The sequence below is a fragment of the Papilio machaon genome, chromosome 14 (genome assembly GCF_912999745.1).
Source record: "Papilio machaon chromosome 14, ilPapMach1.1, whole genome shotgun sequence".
Classification (NCBI taxonomy): Eukaryota; Metazoa; Arthropoda; class Insecta; order Lepidoptera; family Papilionidae; genus Papilio; species Papilio machaon.
Genome location: NC_059999.1, coordinates 3,901,539 through 3,923,437, shown reverse-complemented (window position 1 = coordinate 3,923,437; position 21,899 = coordinate 3,901,539). Strand labels below are relative to the sequence as shown.

Sequence of the window (21,899 nt, the reverse complement as noted above, 5' to 3'; positions counted from 1 at the left end):
CTTTATAATGAAGTAAGAAATGGTAGGAACCGGTAGGATCCAATTAAAAAGACAAATTAATCAATCAATTTGTCAAAGTCAAACTTTAAGGAAGCTTGCTGTGGGGCTTGTAAAAGTTAAGTTAAATTGTTAATATTAAATACGAAAATACTAGACCCACAGTTTAAAAACATTGCAAATATCATTATATACTAGTATTAAGTAAAAATGGCTTCTCCGTCTCCGAAGTCGCCCGAACAGAGTGAAAAGAACAAACAATATGACCGGCAATTACGGTTGTGGGGTGATCATGGTCAAACTGCACTTGAAAATGGGCATATATGTTTAATAAATGCAACAGCTTTAGGAACTGAAATTCTTAAATCTATAGTTTTACCAGGCGTAGGCGCTGTTACTATTGTGGACGACAATATCGTAAGCGACGAAGACATTGGGAGTAACTTTTTCCTAGAATGTTCAAGTAAAAATTTGAATAGAGGTTCAGAGGCACTGCGTTTGGTAATAGAGCTAAATCCAGCTGTACAAGGTTATGCAGTTCAGGAACCTACGGATCAAATATTATTAGACAACCCAGACTTCTTTAAAAAATTCAGTGTAGTGATTGCTACATCTTTAAGTGAAAAAACAATACAAAATCTGTCAAACCATTTGTGGGAGATAAATGTTCCCTTCATATTATGTAGATCTGTTGGATTCCTAGGTTCATTTAGGATTCAATTAAAAGAACATGCTATTGTAGAAAGCCATCCTGATAATGAACAACATGATCTTCGTTTAGATGTCCCTTTCCAAACCTTATTTGACTATTTAAATAGTTTTGATATAGATTCATTGGATTTGAAAGATCATGGTCACATACCTTGGATTGTTATTCTATACAAATCAGTTCAAAAATGGAAAATTTCAAACTCAAATAGATGGCCAATGAGCAGAAAAGAAAAAAATGAGATTAAGGCAATTATAGACCAGTTTAAGCGGCTGGATGATAATGGAATGCCAATTTATGAAGAAAATTTTGAAGAAGCTCTAAGAGCTGTTAATACTGCATTGATACCAACATTTCTACCAGTAAAAATACAAGAGCTCCTATATAGCAGTTCAGCAATTAATTTAACAAAAGAAAGTTCACCTTTTTGGATCATGTGTTCTGCATTGCGGACTTTCGTTGAAGCTGAAGGAAAAGGGAAGCTCCCAGTTAGGGGTACTCTGCCGGATATGACAGCATCAACAGATCACTATGTTGCTTTACAAAATATTTATAGAAACCAAGCAGCAATTGATTCAGAAATAGTCTACAGAAAGGTTCAAGAAATTGTAACCCAATTGCACTGTGACCATATAAGTGAATCTGAAGTGAAATTATTTTGTAGACATGCTCATGACCTGCATCTCATTAAAGGGTCTAGTATAGTAGGGGAATACCAGTTTAATAATACAGTATCATCTTACATTGCTCGATTTTTAGAAGAACCAGATGTTATGATGGTGCATTACATTCTACTCAGAGCGGCTGAGATGTTTCGTTCTGAACATTGTAGAGCTCCGGGTGAATGGGAACCAGAGAGTGATATATCTAAGTTGAAAACCTGTGTCTCTAAGCTATTAACAGATATATCTTGTACACCGTTTCCTAAAGATGACCATATACATGAAATGTGCAGATATGGTGGAGCTGAAATTCATAGTGTTTCAGCATTCTTAGGTGGCTGTGTAGCTCATGAAGCCATAAAAATTGTCACCAAACAATACAAGCCCGTGAACAATACTTTTATTTATGATGGTGCATCAACTAACACAGCCACTTTTACATTTTAATTATGATGTTTGATTAATGCAAGTTTTGGAAACTGTAATACTACACTATTTATAACATTAAATGTTTATGTTTAACAACTATTACTTTTTTCTCTTATAATCCTTATCGTAATACGAGACTACAAAATTTTTTTGCAGTTAAATGTGCTAGTAAGATAGTCTTGTAAAAAGTTTTCCATTTATAATTTCCAGATTTTCCACAAAACAATTTTGCTAGATGTTTGATATCTGAATGCTTAATACAATTGTTGGAGTGTTTCCTATTGTGGTGATTGAGTCCATAGAATAAAAATTGTATTGTTTCACATTGGCTGCACAGCCCAATGTGAAACAACAGAATTATGTGCCATGATAGCTTTGGAAGTGTATTTTGGATTTAAGGAAGAAGTGTGCGAGATTCTATTATCAATATAGAATATTAATAAGTCATATTATTCATCAAAGTTGTGTATTTTCAGTAAGGATCATAATCATTTATAACCTTAATATCAAGATAGAAAAGAAATGTCAGAAAACATTTTCATTAACAATTTCAACATAAATTACATAAAATAAAACATATCACATGACTAAGAATAATTGAAACAAACTATATATTTGGCTAAAATCCACATGGCAGGATCTTTAGGTTTTACCATCTTAACAGTAGGTTTTACTTTATAAATATATGCCGGAGACTAGACTGTCTCTAAAATATACAACACAACATTGAGAATTCCTCTTTATTTACCTACTTATTTCACCTTAGCCATAATTTTAATCGCAATGCATCTACACCATTGAGATAATATCGAAATAAGCGCTTGTCCCTGACAAAACCCAAGTTCTCATATAACTTCAGTGCAGGCTTATTTGTTATTTCCGTTTCCAGCACAACTTCATCAGCGTTGTCATTGATCATTGCCTGTAACAGTTCAAAAGATTTGATTATTAGTGAGAATATTAATGTAGAAGTGACAGAGCTGTCGGGACTATACCAAATGGAAGTCCACAGTCTCTGATTACAACTCTGGGTTGCATTGTGGCATGAGTTATGCTGTTGTTAATTTTGAGAATATTTAACAAAGCACTCAAACAATGTAAAATTATAATTGGGACATGGAAAATACTAACAAACACTTGTTTTATTCTTAAATTATAATAAATAAGAAATTATTGAAAAAGATTTTTTTTAATTTCCTATTAGAAAAAAAAAATCCAACAATCTCTTTTAAGCATGGCCAAATAACATAACTATGTTCATAATACAAGCATGTGTAGCTCATCAAAAAAGAAATGTTTATATTGTAAAAATTAAAAAATGTACCTGTATTGCCTTTTCTACCAGCCGAGAACCAATCCTCCGTTTCCTGTATTGTTTGTCAACAGCCAACATTGCAATGTAGCCTCTTTTTACAACATTACGATGCATATCTAACTTACATACAATGGCACCAATACATTTCCCTTCATGTGTTGCTAAAAAGCAAAGCTTAGGCCAGTTATGTATAAAATATCTATAAGTATAGATGGAGTAAGGTTCTGATAAATCTTTTTGTATTAGTCTCATAATCTCTGGCATTTGTAACTCAGATTCATATGATATAATATCAATGTCATCTATGTGAGCATCTTCAGAATTGCTGGACATGTGGCATTCACCTTCACCATTGTTATGTGAAGAGCAGGCCGCTTCACTGTTACAGTTACCTGCTACTGATTCTTCTGTATATTGTAATCTATTAACATGTTTTGTAACTTCACAGAGAACCGCGTCTTGTGCTTCGGACTTGATAATTGAACCAATGGTTACTTCTTCAACAGAATGTGCACTTGTACCATTGGTTAAATTACTGTTAACTTTAATATTAAGAGTATTTGCTAATGCTTCGTTTAAATTTTCCTGATTAAAATTATCACTCGTTTCGTTAGTCGATTCTGAAGGATCTTTGGCCTTTTTATTTACGTTCTTCGTGCTCTTATATTTCTGATTACATTTAATATTCTGTAAGTTTTCATCTGACACTTGATTCATATTGATGTACTTCTACCTATTTTATTTACACATTCACACGATGATAAGCTCATAGGAATTCCAGAAAACTTTCCGGATTATACAAACAGTAGCTCGTCAAAATTGTAGTAGACTATCACCGACATCTTGGGATAAAAGTATTAATTCATTGTAAAAGTGATCGGAGTATACCAATTATCGCTTTAAGATACAAGTGATGTTTGTTAATAAAATTTTTAACTAAGAAACAATTCATATGAAAATATGTCTAGAAATATAATAAATTTACGAGAAGTCCAAGTCTAAGCCTTCCACAATCACATTGCAAAAAAGAACAATGTTGCCATATCACAAATTGTGGAGCTTGGCAGGAGTGCTTATCCAACGTTCTCAAATAAATACAAATCTGAAAGTCATGCAAGAACATTGGAAGGTTACGTGAGAAAAAAAATATTTAAATTGATTTGCGATTTGATTAATCTCAAAAAATTTGCCATTGTCATTTTGTTGTTATGTTGAAGGAGTTTGTTTTGGTTTTATTAAAAAATTTAAAGCTGGCTGAATCGATTTACTTTTTTTTTGTTTGTGTTTGAGTAAGTCCCTGGATGTTTCAGTTTTATAGTTTTGTCGTAAGGCAGCGCTGTTTTCGGATTTCATGAGTTTATTAAGTTTACTTTTCAGAATAAAAATATTTATATATGTACGGGATTAATGCCCAGTCGGGTTAGTAAAATCGTCAGTTTTTTAATTCCATTCCTTAATCAGTCAGGGACAAAAACTATAAAATATACTAACTAACTAATACTACTACTTTATTAACTTGATATGATTGATTGACTCCGTCCGCACGGAATTGACAAAGAAAACTTATTTGGTAGTCTAAGTGTTCTTCCAGTCCAGACTATTTTATACATTTATGTCAAATTTCAACACGAACCGTTTAGTGGTTCTGGAGATAATATCTTCTAACAAGCATGCATCTAAACATTCGCATTTCTAATACTAGGAAGATGAGTGTAGTGTGCAATACAAATGTTATATATAAAAGTTTAGCGTTTATTTTTCAACAGGCGCTTTATTATTTTAATGTTCTAGCAATTCTGCGTTTTGACTAATGAGTGTGTGTGCTGGACGCTTAATTCTAGTCCCCTTTTCCTTCACATCCCTTTCTTATAAGGAAAGGATGGGAAGGGGAAGTGGGTTTGATGAAGGAAATATTCTCTTTCTGTGTGTCCCCTCGTACATCGACTAAAAGTAGGTAACGCCTTTGCAATTGCGGATGTTTATGGGCAGCGGTTACTTCGCAACTTGTTTTTCACATTTTGATATATTATAAAAAAAAATCGGACATTATTAAACCAAATAACGCTTCTTGCTATGGTTATGTATAGAAATTTAATGTTTTTTCGATATATGTAAATAACCTGTATGTTATTTACGCAGTTACAAACAACTAACCATATTATAGATGAAAAGAGGACTACTTTCATAGCTACAGTTTTTCAAAAACCACAAATGTTTGTATGTAGTGTATTGAACATGATTTTTCGTAATTATTACTTAATACTTAGTTATAATACGTTTTACTTAGCAGTCATTAGAGAAAGGTCCTCCCCGAAGTGACTGTTATTACCCGTCTGATTCAGGAGAGTACTGTTTTATTAATGCAATACATACTTAATATTAATACAAATGAACGCTGTAAATAACAAAGTTTAGGTACCATTCTAAGCATTATATGCATATACACACATAGAGCTACACTATAGTGCTGTTCGCAATGACGTCACGGAGAGCAGCAACATGGCTGCTCGAAGCGCGCGCGTGTTACGTCGCGTCAGGTAGAATGCTCAATTCTGCAGGACGGCACGAGTACTCGATTCGAGTCGAGCCAGAGTCTCGCTCTCTCGACTCGAGAAGTCGGCAGCGGCACACGAGCGCGAGTTCAGTCAAGTTCAGTTCAGTACCCGGTTAACAGCCGGCGAGGCGGCGGCGTGATATGGCGCTGTAAATATCAAATACGCGCACGCCGCCTCTACGCGATTTTATATCATTTGTAAATACGTTTATACACAATTATTGTGTTAAATTAAATAGTGATTGTGGACTTAAATAAACGTTAATCGGTTTTATCACTGTTGTTTCGTTGGATCGAAATATAATTGGATTTTAATTCATCTGTTTTTAATGAGCAATTTTGTGCATTTGCGTCCTAATAATACGCTAAATCACGTGAAAATTTTTGTAGTCAACTAATCATCAGGTACTGATGACGTTTATGAGAAGCATAGATAAAGCCGGTGTGTTTGACGATAGGTAACTAATGTTAGACTACGTAACTGACATTGTATATAAGTGATACAGTATAGTACTGAAAGGTATTATGATTCAATACAAACCTTCTACTTGGTGATGTGTTAGATATTCCATTTTTAAATTGATGATTTCAAAAACAACAATGGCGGATCGAGAACGTCCTGCGAAAACCCCAATAAGGGTGGGTTTTTATGACATAGAAAGGACTATAGGCAAAGGAAATTTTGCCGTTGTTAAATTAGCGCGACATCGAATTACGAAGACTGAGGTAAGATAAAATCTTTGTTTTTCTTTTTATTAAGTGTCTATTATTTCCATTGCTTTCACTACAATTTATTTAAAGAATTGCAATTAAAAAATGATTTATAATTGCTAATTACGTAAGGATAAATAGTTTATTAAATATTTTAGGCTAAGCACTAAGGGCCTCCCTTAGAATGTACAATGATTTCGGAATACTTAGTAATGTTAATACGAATGTACTATACCAGATAACAACAAAAATAAAATGTCTCGTGTAATCATGATATTGAAGCATACAGTGAATCGCAGAAGGGTAATTTTTTATATTATTATAAGTTGACTAGACGTGGATTTCTACTGCCAGAAACCTATACGCATAATAGTATATTTTATACAATTTTATGAATAGGTTTGTACAGGGGTTTCGCCAGTGTAAACTCACGGACGCGAATGTATAATTTTAAAACATAACAACATGAACATAACTCATACCCGTAACTCAGAAGGGTATACAGAGACCACGAACTTTCGGTCCTGATACACCTCTCTCACTTCTACATTCATTCATCTAAGCATACATGCACGTCGGTTTCTTGCTGCTTGAAATTTCATCAATCTGGACGGTATAAATCTGGGATGGCGCCGACCAATACTGCCACTCACTTTCGAACTTTAAATTTCCTTTGTTAATCTTCTTCTATTCATCCTTTCAACGTTCTAATAACCATCTAAGCAAGTTCTTTTTCAACTCTACTCATGCCTCTGATAAACCAGATTCTTCCCATATAGCACTATTTCTAAAACTATTGGATTAATTTTACTTGCAATTATACATTTCATAACATATGATTCCAAATTGCTAATTTATTAATACGTGTTAAAATCTCAAAATTTTTAAAAAAAAACAGACGAAATTTAATGTCGCTACTTAAGTGTAAGTTAGTACAAGAGCTCCCGTCTACAAGCGCTTCTAAGATCACTTACGTTTTTTACAGGGTTAGCAATTATGATCCTACTTTATGATGTTTTATGTTGTGGATAAGAAAAATACTAACAACGACTTCAAAAGTAATTCGAGTATCCATAGTCAAATGTCATTTATTGATTTGTAATTCAACAGTTAAACATTTTTAGTGGAGTTGTGGAAATCATAATCTACTACTAATTACTGACAAATAAAGAGATTTATGTAGGGACAGCAATTTACACAATTTGCTGAGTGCGCCATTACTGTATAAGCATTAAAAACTGTCGAAGGAACGGTCCATAATATGTAATTCCTTGAACTCTGCCTATACTGATTTACGGATATGAATGTGTTTTTCTTCTTTTTTTTTTCGATTTTTTCTCTGATCAGGTTAACGCCCTTCTCGTAAAGTGAAGTCAAAGGTGCCTTTTGCGTATGTTTTTTTTTGTGATTTCGCCTTATACGAATTGAATTGCAAAATATCAGCGTCTGAGTTGTTTCACGGCGAACCTTGGTAAGGAATTAATGTGGGCGCTTTACATGAGGTACGCTTGGGTTTACGCGTCGGTGGACATATTTATCGCTATTGTTTCCTGTTTGATATGACTCATTCACTAAGGACGGGGAAGTTTGATATTTTGATGTACCAAAAGTTTCTCGCAGTTATTGGAATCTTGTTATTGATAAGGTCTTATTAATTAAAGATGTAAGAGCAAATATTAATACAAAATAAAGAAACAGTAGCATCTCAATGTAGCCAAAATAGTTTTTACTGAATGAACTATTTTCGTCTCACCATGATAAAGGAAACAAAAGACAAAGTAAAATCTTGATTTCGCCTACAAAAAGTCTAACGAATCTAAAATTATAACGGGTCTTAATTCATGTATTGTACATGAATTGGTACAAATTGAGGTAATTTAGTACAATAACGTCTTTGGAATTGTACACAATACGAATTCCATCTAATCCTTGTCATGTATTTTGGTACCTTTGTTTTAAAAGACAGAGAATTATGAAAAGATTCTTTGAAATGCGTATTATCTAATGCGTACGTAAACTATGATAGTGACATCAAAATAATGTGTAAGATATGATAAGATGAGAATGGAATGCCAGTAATGGATTAGAATGTTGGCCTCGAGGACATTGTTAGTAAAACAATTGAATATTAAAAGGATGAAACTTAGATCAATGGCAATAAAGTAACAATTCAGAATAGCATTTATTTGGTGTACGTCCAGTGACCTTTGGCGTTCTGTTTATGTTCTTTTCATTATTCTACAGGCGCCTTGTATTATAAACATTTTATGATGATGTATTGGGCAAAGAAAGTCACAAAAGTTATAAAACTGTAACTGTTATGTATACGAAAACGATAGAACTTAAGATTGCTATAGTTTAATTATAGCTCTATTAGTGTGTTGCCATATTGAAAAACGCGGAAACGTACAACGTTAAAAGACAAAGACATTTAATATAGTATTAATCAATAGACAGAAATGTTTATATATTATACCAGTAACGATCGACGAATACCTGGCAAGATGTAGACATACCTCAGCTGTAAATGACGTGGAGTATGTCTAGACTAGACCGGTTAATACATTACTCATAATTAGAGCGGCATTTCATGTGGTTATTCTATTTTGAAATAAGTCTTGTTACAAAACAATAGATTTAAAGAGTTAACTCTTTGGTTCTCGTATTTTTTTACTGCATCAAAAGTTTAACATTCATTGATACCCTGACATATCTAAATGCATTTTTTGTCTACCACACGTTTTTCTACAAGGACATTGTCAGTTAATATTTAACTTAATCTGAAGAAAAACAAAAACATTAGTAATTAAATTCTAATTGCTGTGACGATTTGGATTTAGACATCTTATTACGTATTTTTGTTAGAAAAAAAATAAACATTTTAAATTACCCTGAACCTACTTTACAATTCTGCCACAATAAACCGTCTCATAGTACCCTACTATAATGTAAAATAAGTATTCTAATAATAGGGTCATTCACGATAACAAAACTTAAAATAAGTTAAATATTGAGTCGAGAGTTACAAATCGCGCCCAAAGGTTAAATTAAAAGTCTGTTGTTTATTTTTAAATGACAACTTTAATGGGTTCGTAATTGATGCCGAATATTTAAGATTAGAGCACAAATAGGAATATAAAAATAGGATGTTTGTTGCGTTTTGGATGAGTTTTGTAACACGTAAAAAACAAGATGATAAAAGGTTCGTTTATTAAGACTATAAGACGAGTGTTTAATGTTTATATTGTTTTAAGAGTTACATCTTTGTTTTGTGTCTGCGATTTTTAGACAGGTTGAGCGTGTGTGAGAAATATTCTTCTTATATTTATTTTACGTGTGGACATTATGCCCGCTACAGACGCTCAGAGCTGACAGTTTTAACTGAACAGTGGGACAGTGAATGCTAACAGTTCGACTGTTCAGTGAGTGAAAACTGAACGTCTGTAGCGGGCTTAAGAGTGTATTGTTTGCAATTCGTATGTTTATCCGATCGCAGTTTGTTGACATACTTGTGACCATGTCAGACATCACGAGATAAAACCGTGAAAGATAAATGTAATTACGGTCAGGATAACTTAGCATTGTGTTTATTATTGCAAATGTACACGTGTGGTGCTGTGCGAGTCATTCTGGATTAAAATAATACAGATACATAATTGTCTCTTGATAAATATCATAGCGGAGTGTCAGAATCACGTCACTTGTCTTCGTTAGTTAAAAAAAAAGTTGAACGAACTGGCCGTTTAGAAAAAAAAGTTGAATTTAAAGATTTTGCAAGTGGCCTGTTCTTTATGGTTGTATTTAGTCTGGTTCTCGTAATGACTGCCAGTGACGAGTAGCTAAGAGGCAGGACTTAACGTGTCTCCCAAAGAACGTTGCTGCTCAAGATAAAAGCCACTAAAGAGGTCAGTCTGGGCGCATCGTCTTGTTAAATTTGATGGTCGTTTTGAGCAACGCAATGTTAATTTTCTTTACAGTTATTTTATTTGTATTTATATCATTGTGGTTTAGCGTAACTGAATCCGACATTATATTAAGACAAAACAAACTTGTGGTAATTTATGTAACACTGTTTGGTAAATTAATGTTACTGTCAACAACTACTTTTCTTTTTGTAATTTAAATTTAAGGAAGATTTTTATATAATTAGAAAATACTTTTTTATTTCAAGAGTTGTCTGAAAAAGATGCGACCAAAACGCACCGGAAAATCTAACCTTTAAATTTGTTCAAAGTTGCCACAATTCAGAGTTTCAAATAAATTCGGTGAAAAAAAAATAAAGTTTCTATGCAAGTCAAATTTTGATATAAGTGCAAGTTTTGATATAAAAAAGATAATATAGTCGATTATTCTATAATTAGCAATTAACAGTGATTAATAATAAATTCGTAGTAGGTACTTCGAAACAAAACAAGTCATAAATTTTATTTAAGCTATTTACATAATTATTTCTGCATTAACAATTATCAATTCGATTTAAAATTTTAATTTATCTTCACATTGCTTATAGTATTTTTTTTCCTTAAGCATTGGTGGTTTTGAAGTATGATACAATGTAAATGTACAATGGTAAATAATTTAAAGTTAACTAGCGTAAAGATTTTAATAAAGAATGTTTGCTGATTAGAATTGTTTTTTTCACATCTAAGCAGCATTTTTACCTTGGACTGATTTTTACATTACCAAAAGAGAACGTTAAGGGAACGGAGGAAGTTTTACGAGAAGTGAAAACTTCCCTACTCCTTGACAATAAGCATTACAAAAGTTTTTTTTCGATCGAAATTATTTAATTGATTTGTATCACGTGATTAAAAATAATCTATATGAGTAACTGCTTATATTTTTTTTACATAAAGCAAGGTGCTTAGACAATAAAACTTCTCTACACCTAAGAAATTAATTCGTTAAAATGGCAACACTGCCGAAGTGGGTCGTTGGCCGAATACCCGCCATCGTGAATGACTCACCGGTTACATTCGTAACGGACGTCTGAAAATTCATTAATCGATTTAATTTATGTTCTATTGTATGTACCTAAATATATGCATATACAAAGATATTTTGACGGCATATAATCTTTGATTTATTTTGGCTTGTAGAGAAATCTACAAATATGTGCCTACATTTACTGCGCAATTAAAATTGTTATTGCTAAGAGTGTCCCTTAGTGTTAGTTTTGAAAGATTAAGCGTTTGTTTCTGAGACCAATATCTCCGTTCAAAACTTATTGTTATCTGTGTTGTGTCAAAGATAATGACAGGGATAACGATATGTTTTATACAGAGATTTTGGTCTCAGAAATGCATGGTTAGATTCATTTTAATGTATACTTTAGCTAATTTTAGTAATTAAAACCAAAGATTACTATGATTCACGTATTTGGGAATTCCGTAATGCATCTACAGAAATCATTTTTATTAAACAAGTTTTCGTGAGTAAGAAGCTAAAAAAAATAATGGAGGTCAATGTCTAATATTGTAAGCGATGTAGTATCAAGTATCATTATGAAACATTTTGTGAATACCGTGTTAATATAAGGCTTTATGTTATTTACAAGTATTTTTAAATTGTACGATTTATTCTACTAATTGTGTTCGTTTATCTTCTCTTATAGAATGTATGTTTAATGTATGAAAATATTCATAAGATTTCTACTTCACTTCTACTGCGAAATAGAGCCTGATTAATATTTCTTACTGGGAAAAAATTGGGCGTTTGTTTATTTAACGGTTAATTTTCAATAGAAAACGATTGCATAAATAATGTTTATAAGTGGTTAATGAAAGAGCATCTGCGAAATAATTCGAGGAACATAACCATCAATCAGCGATTCAGCATAGTTAGTTGGTTGAGGTCGAGCGTTAGCTGCCGCGTCCAGAAATATCGCGGCATCGACCTTGTTTGGATGCACGCATCTTGTTTTTATTATTTAACTTTTTTTCCCGTACTAGCCATTAACGCCAAGGTGACGGTCACCGTTTTGTCTTGACAGTTGCCTCGATATTGATATTGCTGTATAGGAATTTTTAACAATATTTTCCTTCTGTTTGATTTTCCAGCGATGTCTTAAACTAAATTGAATTGCTCTGCGGAAAATTTCGTCATATGTTTTATCATTATATGTTTTTTTTAAAGATCATAAAAGAGATGACTGTTTTATACTAGTGTTTAGAGTATAGACAGTGGAAACCCACTGTCACAAGGCATAACATAAAATACTTTGAATATGTTACCGATGTTTTAAACTAGCAAATCAATTTTGACAGTTGTTCGTAAAAAACTAAATTTAAAGTTTACATCATAAAATATAATAAAAAATATTTATGTAAATTATGTTACATAGTTGTTACAAAAATCTGGTTTTCCAATTTTATAACTAAATGTGTTTAGGGCGATAAAATGAACCGCTTGTTTTTGTTGGTCCAAGAAAGTTCAGCAATGCCGTAAGTTTTGTGCCTCAGTAATACAGTCGTAAAATTTTATTTTCCGCAAGAAAAGGCAATATCGATAGCGCAGAAAATAATGTAACAGCCTGTATGTGTAAAGATAAACTTTTTGCTGAAGAGTGCCTATATGGTAACGATTGATCGCAACAAACAAAAACTTTATAACGAAAATCGTCGAAGTTTTAAATTTCTTGATGTTTTTTCATATTTGTCAAGACAAGTCCGGGTATATACGTTAATATTTACATTATGTATATAGTATTTCGTAGCAAATGTACTAACATTATGGTGATATTTTTAAATCTGTTTTAATTACCATTTTATCGTGGGTCTTCGCTGCAAAAACACGTGTATAAAAGATATTATCATCCAAAACCTTCATGAGAACGTAGATTTAACGATGTAACTAGTTAATTTTGCATTTTCATTAATTGCTGACGTCAAAAACGAATTGATTAATTATCATACTAGGTAACCAATATCTTGCTTAAGATATTGTCATTGATTAGAACTTACGTATGACTGTTGATTTCTAAATTAAACAATGAAAATATTTCTTGTCTATTGTAGTGTAAGGAAAGCAGAGGTTTATCAAATTATAATTGTTACTGTCCTTTCTGAACTCACTTTACCACATTGTAAAAGTTAAGTATGTGTTTAAATGTATTTCATCCGACTATCACAGGAATAAAATCATAAGTTATTAATTAAAAAATAACTAGTGTTCTAATACCACTAAATTATACTATTTGAAATGCAATAGAACAATGCAGTGGTCCGTTACAAATGTGTGTTATGAGCGGGTGTAACATTCACTCGATAAATCCGAGAGAAATTAATTAAGTCGCGCATCTGATAACGATCACGATCTATGAGACATGATCACGACGCTGCAAGTTTCTGATTGTCAAATGATTTGTTGCATCGAGAAATATCACGCGAGCAATGTTCACACTTGGATGTACTTTAGTTAACTTTGTTAGGTGTATCACAAAATACTGAATAGTTTATGGAATTCAAAACTTAGGCTGTGTTTATATACCTACTGAAAAAGCAGCTTCGATGTTAAAGAGAAAGTTCTAAATCCTTTTGTTTGATTCGATCCATCTTGTCGCATGTAATCCTTTGGCCGCAGATTTATACATTTCATAGCAATAGTAATGATAGGTTAAGACCTACCGTATTGATTAGAAGTACGAAATCTCTCAGAAGCTTTCAAATTTAGTTAAGGCAATGTTTGCGTTTATCCCAGCAATCGTTCGCGTTGCAAGAAGTTTTAAAATAAAGCGGGAACATGCCAGGGATGCGTGATGTGCACATATAAGTGTTGCGAATATTCTGCCAGGAAATCGTTCCGTATGGCACGCGCTCCGTTTACACTGGGCCGCTTGAAAAATGTTCGCTTGACGCAAATACGTTATCTATTTTGGATTTCTGCGTCAGTGCCTCGCCGTTATCTGTATTCTGCAGTTTCGCGGTCACCCTCAACACCGTCTTCTGCGTTTCGTTTTTCAGATGCTTTTGCCACAGAAACTTTCCTTTTATCTCGCAAGTTTGTTTAAAATATGATTTTATGATGTCCAATAAACGTCTTTGGAATGTAATCTTTTGTGCCACATTATTTCTTGTGTTGCGTAGGAACATTACACTCCGTGTTTCATACTTAGGTACATGAAAGACAATATTCTTGTACGAAGTTGTCTATTTAATTAGGTTTTGTTTTTAATTTATTGTGTGTGTTATATCTGATGTTAGATAAAGTCAAAACCGAATGAAAATTGCTAATTACTGCCCACTTCTGCCTAAATTATAGGAGTGAATTTAAATGCAAAAGGAACTGATAAAAGTTATAGACATTTTAGAGATAATCCAATTGTATGAGATCAAACGCTTTGCTTAACATTATGTCATATTGTGACGTCAATCAATTATGTGTTTATGTTACACTGTTGATAAATAATGTATTCCCTCGTATATAAAGTCGGAAATGTAAACAAAACACTATCAACATACTTTAAGTTGACGATAATAAATGATCCTATCTTCTGGTAAAAATGACAGTTACATCGTTACTATATACCGAAATTAGGCCACGTAGAGTATTAATTGTATACTGCATCCATTTACAAATAACATCCATTCAACATTTCATGAAAAACTAAATAAAACTGAAGTATTCGCTATAAAGAATGAAATGCACCGACGGGCTCTGGTAAATTAAATTCAATGCGTGTCGGTTGTAGCGTTGGAAAAAACTTGTCTGATGTCTAGGCCGAGGCTGTGGGGGGTTGGTTTTGGGGTGGCACTAGAATGGAGGGTACTATGCACCCCGACGTAGCGTACTACGTACATAAGGGTAGATGGGTGCTACTTAACGCCATCTTTACACACCGAGTGATTTTGAATGGTTTGTAGTTAATGGAAACGCTGAAAATATCTGTTTTCAGTGTTGTTAGATAATGTTAAAAATAATTCGTAAAAGTTGTTTTAATGTATGTTTAACATGATATGAAAATATGATGATACGAAAATATATTTTTATGTTGTCGACGAAATTAATTTTTACTGTCAAATTCTTTTGATTTATTTTTAGTCAAAAAGCTTTTTACAACCTTAAATATTATTTCTTATAATATGTTCACGTTATTAACAGTTACACAATTACAGAATTATTACAGATCATTCGAATAGAATGAACTAAAATATGATATGGGTTTTCTGAAACTAATTATATGGTGTTTAGGTGAATATGAAAAAAGATTCCATGGACTGTCATATCTCAAGCGAAGCCTGAACAAGGAACGGGAAACGAGCACCTGTCTCCCTCGTGCCTATTCTCTCTCGCTCACACGCTGGTATTGATCGCCGTCTAGACTTGTTGATCACACAGAATTCGGTCGAGGGTTGCACGTCCTCCTAACTAGGAAACTAAGTTCATGACACATCATTTATTTAACTACGTTCTGATTTTAAACATAATTCTTCTAACAGTATTCTATAAAAGTTATAAAATAAATAATTTATCTATGATTTAATGTTGTGAATTAATGTTTCTAAATTAATCTGGAATTATGGCTGTCATAATTTTATGTTGCTAATACAAAAATAACATACATACATATAAATTTTAACTGTCAATTTACTTAAGTTTTTAAGTAAGAGCTATTTTATTATGTTGGTAGTAATTACCTTGTTTAATTGTTAATTAAAGTCATTAAGGTGTCTACAAAAGATTTGAATAAAGTGATAATTTGTAGCAGGTACGTCAATAGTTATAATACGCTAGATCGTGTCTTATGATTTTATCACAATTAAAAGATAAGCATTGACGCAATCGTCTGTCGCCTGCTGTTTGGAGACAAGTTCACCTATAGCTGTTTAATAACAAAGGTATATCGTAAGGTGACCAAATTAACTGCCTGTGCTTTCCATTTTTTGATTTTTATTTATCAACAACTAGCTTTTACCCGCGACTCCGTCCGCGCGGAATAAAAAATAGAAAACGGGGTAAAAATTATCCTATGTCCGTTTCCTGGTTCTAAGCTACCTGCCGACCAATTTTCAGTCAAATCGATTCAGCCGTTCTTGAGTTATAAATGGTGTAACTAACACAACTTTCTTTTATATATATAGATAAACCATACGCAATTCATCAATTATCTTCAAGTTATAACTAGCAAAAGGCAGAGTTTCAGGAGAGCCCGCGATGTCTAATTTAAATATTATATATCTTTTAACGGTTTTGATGAGTACAGTTAAATTTAAATGATTTTTAGGGTACCTCGAAAGGAAAAAACGGAACCCTTATAATATACTAGTTTTTACCCGCGACTCCGTCCGCGCGGAATAAAAAATAGAAAACGGGGTAAAAATTATCCTATGTCCGTTTCCTGGTTCTAAGCTACCTGCTCACCAATTTTCAGTCAAATCGATTCAGCCGTTCTTGAGTTATAAATAGTGTAACTAACACGACTTTCTTTTATATATATAGATAAATATCATATTATGATCACTTTGTTGTCTGTCTTTCAAAACTATGTTAGAGTTTTAAGACGTTTCATTATTTACTAAAATTATGGTATACATAGTAATTCAAAGCATATGTAAAAAAAGGGATAGGTTTAATATAAATTAAAAACGGATTAATTCATGTATGATCGTTCGGTGACGGCACAGCAAAACAATTTGAATCACACGATCACGAACAATTCAAAATAGGTACACGATCTTAAACAATTTTCTTGTGTCTGATGAGATGCAATTTAAAATATATTTTTATGTGAAATGTAGCAAATTTTTTTATTCACCTATCGGTCAATATGATAATTTGTTGCCACTAATGCAAAATATACTTCCTTTTATCGCTTTAAATTTACCTGAAGATAAAGTGTTATACGTATTTTTACAAAGTTCATTTTATTCTTTAATAGAAAGGAGCTATCGTGGAATTTATGTTTGTTTTTAAATAACGTTATCATTCAAATGGAATGGAAAATTAATTTATTGGAATTACTAAAGATAATAAGAAATAATGAATTTGTTGAAAACGTAAATTTATATTTTTAAATTGCTTTATCAGTAATTTCAATAAAAGCGATTGTCGCATTAAGGTTTTTAGGTTGTGCTATTGTTTAAAATAAGATAAGCGATACGATTTAACTATGGAATCAATTTATATACATTTAACTATAATAATTGTATTGTATTAGTTTATTAATTGCAATACATTAATTATTCTAGATAGTTTGCAACAATTTTTACGTTTTGAAAATGTCTCGTCTGATGTCCGACGCTGTAATACGTTTCTGGTAGCAGTTAAAACGATATCTCTACTGAAGATGTCTGTGTCTATCTATCTATTATATATATAAAAGAAAGTCGTGTTAGTTGCACTATTTATAACTCAAGAACGGCTGAATCGATTTGACTGAAAATTGGTGGGCAGGTAGCTTAGAACCAGGAAACGGACATAGGATAATTTTTACCCCGTTTTCTATTTTTTATTCCGCGTGGACGGAGTCGCGGGTAAAAGCTAGTTTTTAATGTTTTCATGCTCTCAAACATACCTGTCAAGTTCAGTGTCTATTGCCTAATCCTCTCCAAAAAACGTGTACGTTACGTCTGTAGACGGTTCTTAAAGGAAGATAACCAAGTTTAAATAATTTAATTTATTTTTAATGCGCTATTATTATGAGAGTACATTTTTTTGTAAGTTATAGAAAATATCACTATTATTTAGTCATAAAAATTTTTTTTACAGTTTTAGTATACGTATTCAAGTTAACGAAATACAACTAGATTATGTTGCTTTTTAATTAAAGCAGGTGTATTTATAAAGCCATTTCAAAACCATATCTCTATACTGTATTTATAAAACTTAACAAACTAAAACACGAAAAAGTAGTCTCACCTTAGGTTTCTGATACCAAAATCTCTGTAAAAACATATCGTCATCCCTGTCATTTGTCACCTTTGACAAGACAGATTATTTTTTTTAAAAACAGAGATTTTACAACAACATATTGTTGTTTTGTGATTTTTTCAGGTTATCGTAATCAAGGTATGCACCGATAACTTATATATTAATTTAAGTAGCAACAATATAGACTTATATAGGTATGTTTTTAATCTATGTAAGATTTTGATAAAATTTTAATAAAATTTTTTTCTGAATAAATTTATGTTGAAGCTCTTCTCAATATCGTGTTCGTGTTATAAATTAAATTATTATATAGTTTATGATAATGCTTTAAAACGTTAGCTGTTAAATATTTGATACTAAAACGCTTCGCAGGTGCGTTCCTATACCGATTTATTTATTTAACGCCTTTGCAACATCCTAAGAAGAATGTGTGCGACGTTGGCGATGACAGAAAGAAGCTCTATGATAATGCATTGCGTGTCGCTTAGCGACTAAAATTGACGGGTTTTGAAGATTAACATTGCCTTGTGTACGAAGGGCCTTATCCTCTTCTATTTATATATGTAATCTTTTGTTACTTCCCGATGTTGTAGCTTTTTTAACTACAAGTGAGAATTTCAATTTTTTAAAGACTTTTATAAAAATATATAATCATTATCTTTAAAAAAAAATAGTGTTACCCTTCTATTAATACAAGTGTTTTGGGAACCGGTGAGATAGTATTAACTTTTATCGATGATCGTGGTAGAAAATTATCCTAGAAAACTGAAATATTCATCTAAAAATGTATATGTTCACCTGTAATGTAATTAGAGATACAAATATGAGCATTAAAGTCGAGTGGTGGCATATTCCGTTGGCTCGTTGCTCGTCGCTGAAATACATATAATAATTTACGACTTGCTAATCAAATTAATACGCGATGACGATGTTAACGTGCGTCACACAATGTGACATTTTTATTGATTGTACATTTAATACCCACGATATAAACATTAAGGGGATCAAGTGTCAATGGTATCGAGTAAGGTTTAAGATAAGATGACAAGGTTTAGACATACTATCTATAAGTCTAATTTATACTGAGAATTTATCGAACGAGCCCCAATCTTCTTATCAAATAAAAATGAAACAATGAGATACGATACACGAATGATTGGTTGACAAATGTAGTAAAACTTACATATGAGACGTATTCTTTAGCGTTTTGAACCACCGTAATAGGGACTTAAAATACTATTCTATCAAGTTATCAAATATAACTTGATAGAATAGTATAGAATAGGTTACTTAATTCAGCGATCGTAGAAGCATTTAGTGTAAAATGAAACGTTTTTACGGTCTAGTACCTTTACTTCATCCAACAACGCCTTTTAGGGTTAACTGTAATTAAAATAGTGAGCGTAAACCCGTGACTTATCCTGTATTACGTAACCACAGCTCTACTAAAAGTCTACACAGCTCTAATGCCTAGATCTTTTCTAAACCTAGGCTTAGACTAGTGCTAATTTCGATGCTACTATTTTCGTATCTATCGTAATTTCAAAGTCAATAAATTTAGACTTGCGCGTTTCGTATTAACAGAAGAAAACATTCAACTCTATCTACTCGTTCACTTTTCGCTTTTAGCGTAAGCGGCACCCGTTTCTATTGACATGAAATGGCTTTCGTCTGGACGATTGTAAAGGCCGCCCTTACTTTTCGCACTTCACTCGACTATGAAAAAATGGTATTGTACTTTTAGCTTTTGTAGAACATTAATCTTTAGATTTAAATGAAAGTAGATTGTTTTCGCCTGCGACTTCGTCGGCGCGAAATTAAAAAAGTAGCCTATACTAATCCCGCATGCATCAGATAGTTTCCCGACAAAGTCCCGACAAAATCGGTCAATCCGTTCCAGAGATTACCCGGAACAAACGCGGCCTTGCGGATAGACATACAGACTGACAAATAAGTTTAATAAATTGGTTTTTCGCTATCAGCATCGCAAATACGTAGTAATAAATATCTTATGTGACAAATACTATATTTAATGGTTGACTAACCATATGTTTCTGAGACCAAACATATTGTTTAAAACATATTGTTATCTCTGTTTTGTCAAAGATAATGACAAAATGTTTTATATGTATGTATAAATAGAGATTTTGGTCTCAGAAACCAAAGGTAACAAAGATGGCTGAATACCTCAGTTCTTTGATGGATAGGATATAATAAGATGATCTAGTATTAAATTGAAGATACCTTGTGTACCGCATGAAGCTTTCCTTTCTTGCTTGCTTTATTGGCTAACATTCATATTTGATGACAAGTATCTCCGTGTTACACATGCAACCAAATCTTATCTCTTTGTCAATAGATTTAGAGTCGATAATCAATTTTACTCATATTTACGTACGTTCCGATGCTAGTAAAATTGTTTGATCGCGGTGTGATGCAAGACCTTGATATCGGATTCGCTTCACGTGACGTCACGTCGTTCATATCGCGTTGCTAATTATTCAATGCTGTTTTCCATTTGAAGCAGATATTCTTAATTTCACGCTCTAATTGGAAATTACTAATTTTTGGTATATTAATGATTTTGTATTTGGTAATGCCTTTGTTTTATTTGTTGCCTCATATGGCAATTGCTGTCTACCTTGTACGGAGTGTTCTTTTATAAGTCAAATTTACACATAAATGTAAATTATTTTTAAAACAAAACTAAATGTAAGCATGACGTATAAAATTGTATATTGTTACAGATAGTTAGAGAGACATAAAGCAATACCACTTTATAATCTAAGAAAAAACCTAGTAATTGCTATTTCTCAGTATTGTTTACTTTACAAGAAACATAATATTATTGTTAATAAACAACTTTAAATTTAAACAAGAAAAAAATAAAAACAAAGCAATATTGTAGATCCGTTTAAAATGTTTATCAATGAACTGTGATAACACGACTGATAACTTTATTCACCTCTTTATGTACATTTAAGCCGGAAGTTGAATTATTTATTTCGGTAAAATTTCTCTATATTTCATCACGTGTTACTTCCGAAAAAGTTTGCCTTCCTGTCAGTTCGATAACCTTACAGGGTCATTGAGTTTCGTATAATCATTATTATCATCTGCAAATTAATGCCCACGACAATTATTCAATGGATTCTAAGCTTTGATCAGATCATTGATCTATCTTTTGGGATTCTCACCCTTTATTAATCTTCACGCGTATTTCTCTATGGACTATGTGTGGGTGTAGCTTGCCCATTGTCACGTAAGTTTAACCTCGCCAATGGTAACCTATGGTTACTATTTCCCTATAACGAAATAGGAATATACACAATATAAAAACAATTGTTTCAATCGAAAGTGAGGGACTGAGAAAAAAATATTATGTCTCTTACTTTAAAAATTTACATTTACTTTTATGACAGTAAAAAAAATCAAACAGAGTAAGTCGAAGGTGTGCATAAAGTAATTCCTTTGTAAATCCCACCCGCGCCTTCCTGCGTTACCCTGCCCCTACACTTTGACTTAGACGGTTCAATAACATCTAGGTTATTGACCTACATGACAGGTGAGTGGCGGGCAAAGAAAAATGTGGGACAAAACGTATGTACGTCAATATTTAAATACTTGACGTAAATTTATTTTTTTCGTATGTTT

General features: G+C 32.4%; 3 protein-coding genes across 3 annotated transcripts in view; 2 read left to right on the top strand and 1 right to left on the bottom strand.

Moving 5' to 3' along the window:
* Positions 1-40: 40 nt before the first annotated feature.
* On the top strand, positions 41-1,815 carry LOC106711438 (NEDD8-activating enzyme E1 regulatory subunit). Its single transcript, XM_014503753.2, has one exon. The coding sequence runs from the start codon at positions 208-210 to the stop codon at positions 1,813-1,815; it is 1,608 nt and encodes a 535-aa protein (XP_014359239.2). The 5' UTR covers positions 41-207.
* Positions 1,816-2,241: 426 nt separating this feature from the next.
* On the bottom strand, positions 2,242-4,142 carry LOC106710971 (N-alpha-acetyltransferase 30). The gene is made up of 2 exons (XM_014503169.2): positions 3,122-4,142; positions 2,242-2,719 (listed from the first exon to the last, which is right to left on the bottom strand). Exons 1-2 carry the CDS (start codon positions 3,827-3,829, stop codon positions 2,555-2,557), a joined length of 873 nt encoding a protein of 290 aa, XP_014358655.2. The 5' UTR covers positions 3,830-4,142; the 3' UTR covers positions 2,242-2,554.
* A 1,565-nt stretch (positions 4,143-5,707) lies between these two features.
* LOC106711280 (serine/threonine-protein kinase SIK2) overlaps positions 5,708-21,899 on the top strand; it is a 50,373-nt gene continuing 34,181 nt past the window's right edge. Inside the window, exon 1 of the mRNA XM_014503581.2 lies at positions 5,708-6,392. Within this exon, the coding sequence (XP_014359067.2) occupies positions 6,249-6,392 (144 nt within the window). The 5' untranslated portion in view covers positions 5,708-6,248. The remainder of the gene's footprint in view (positions 6,393-21,899) is intronic.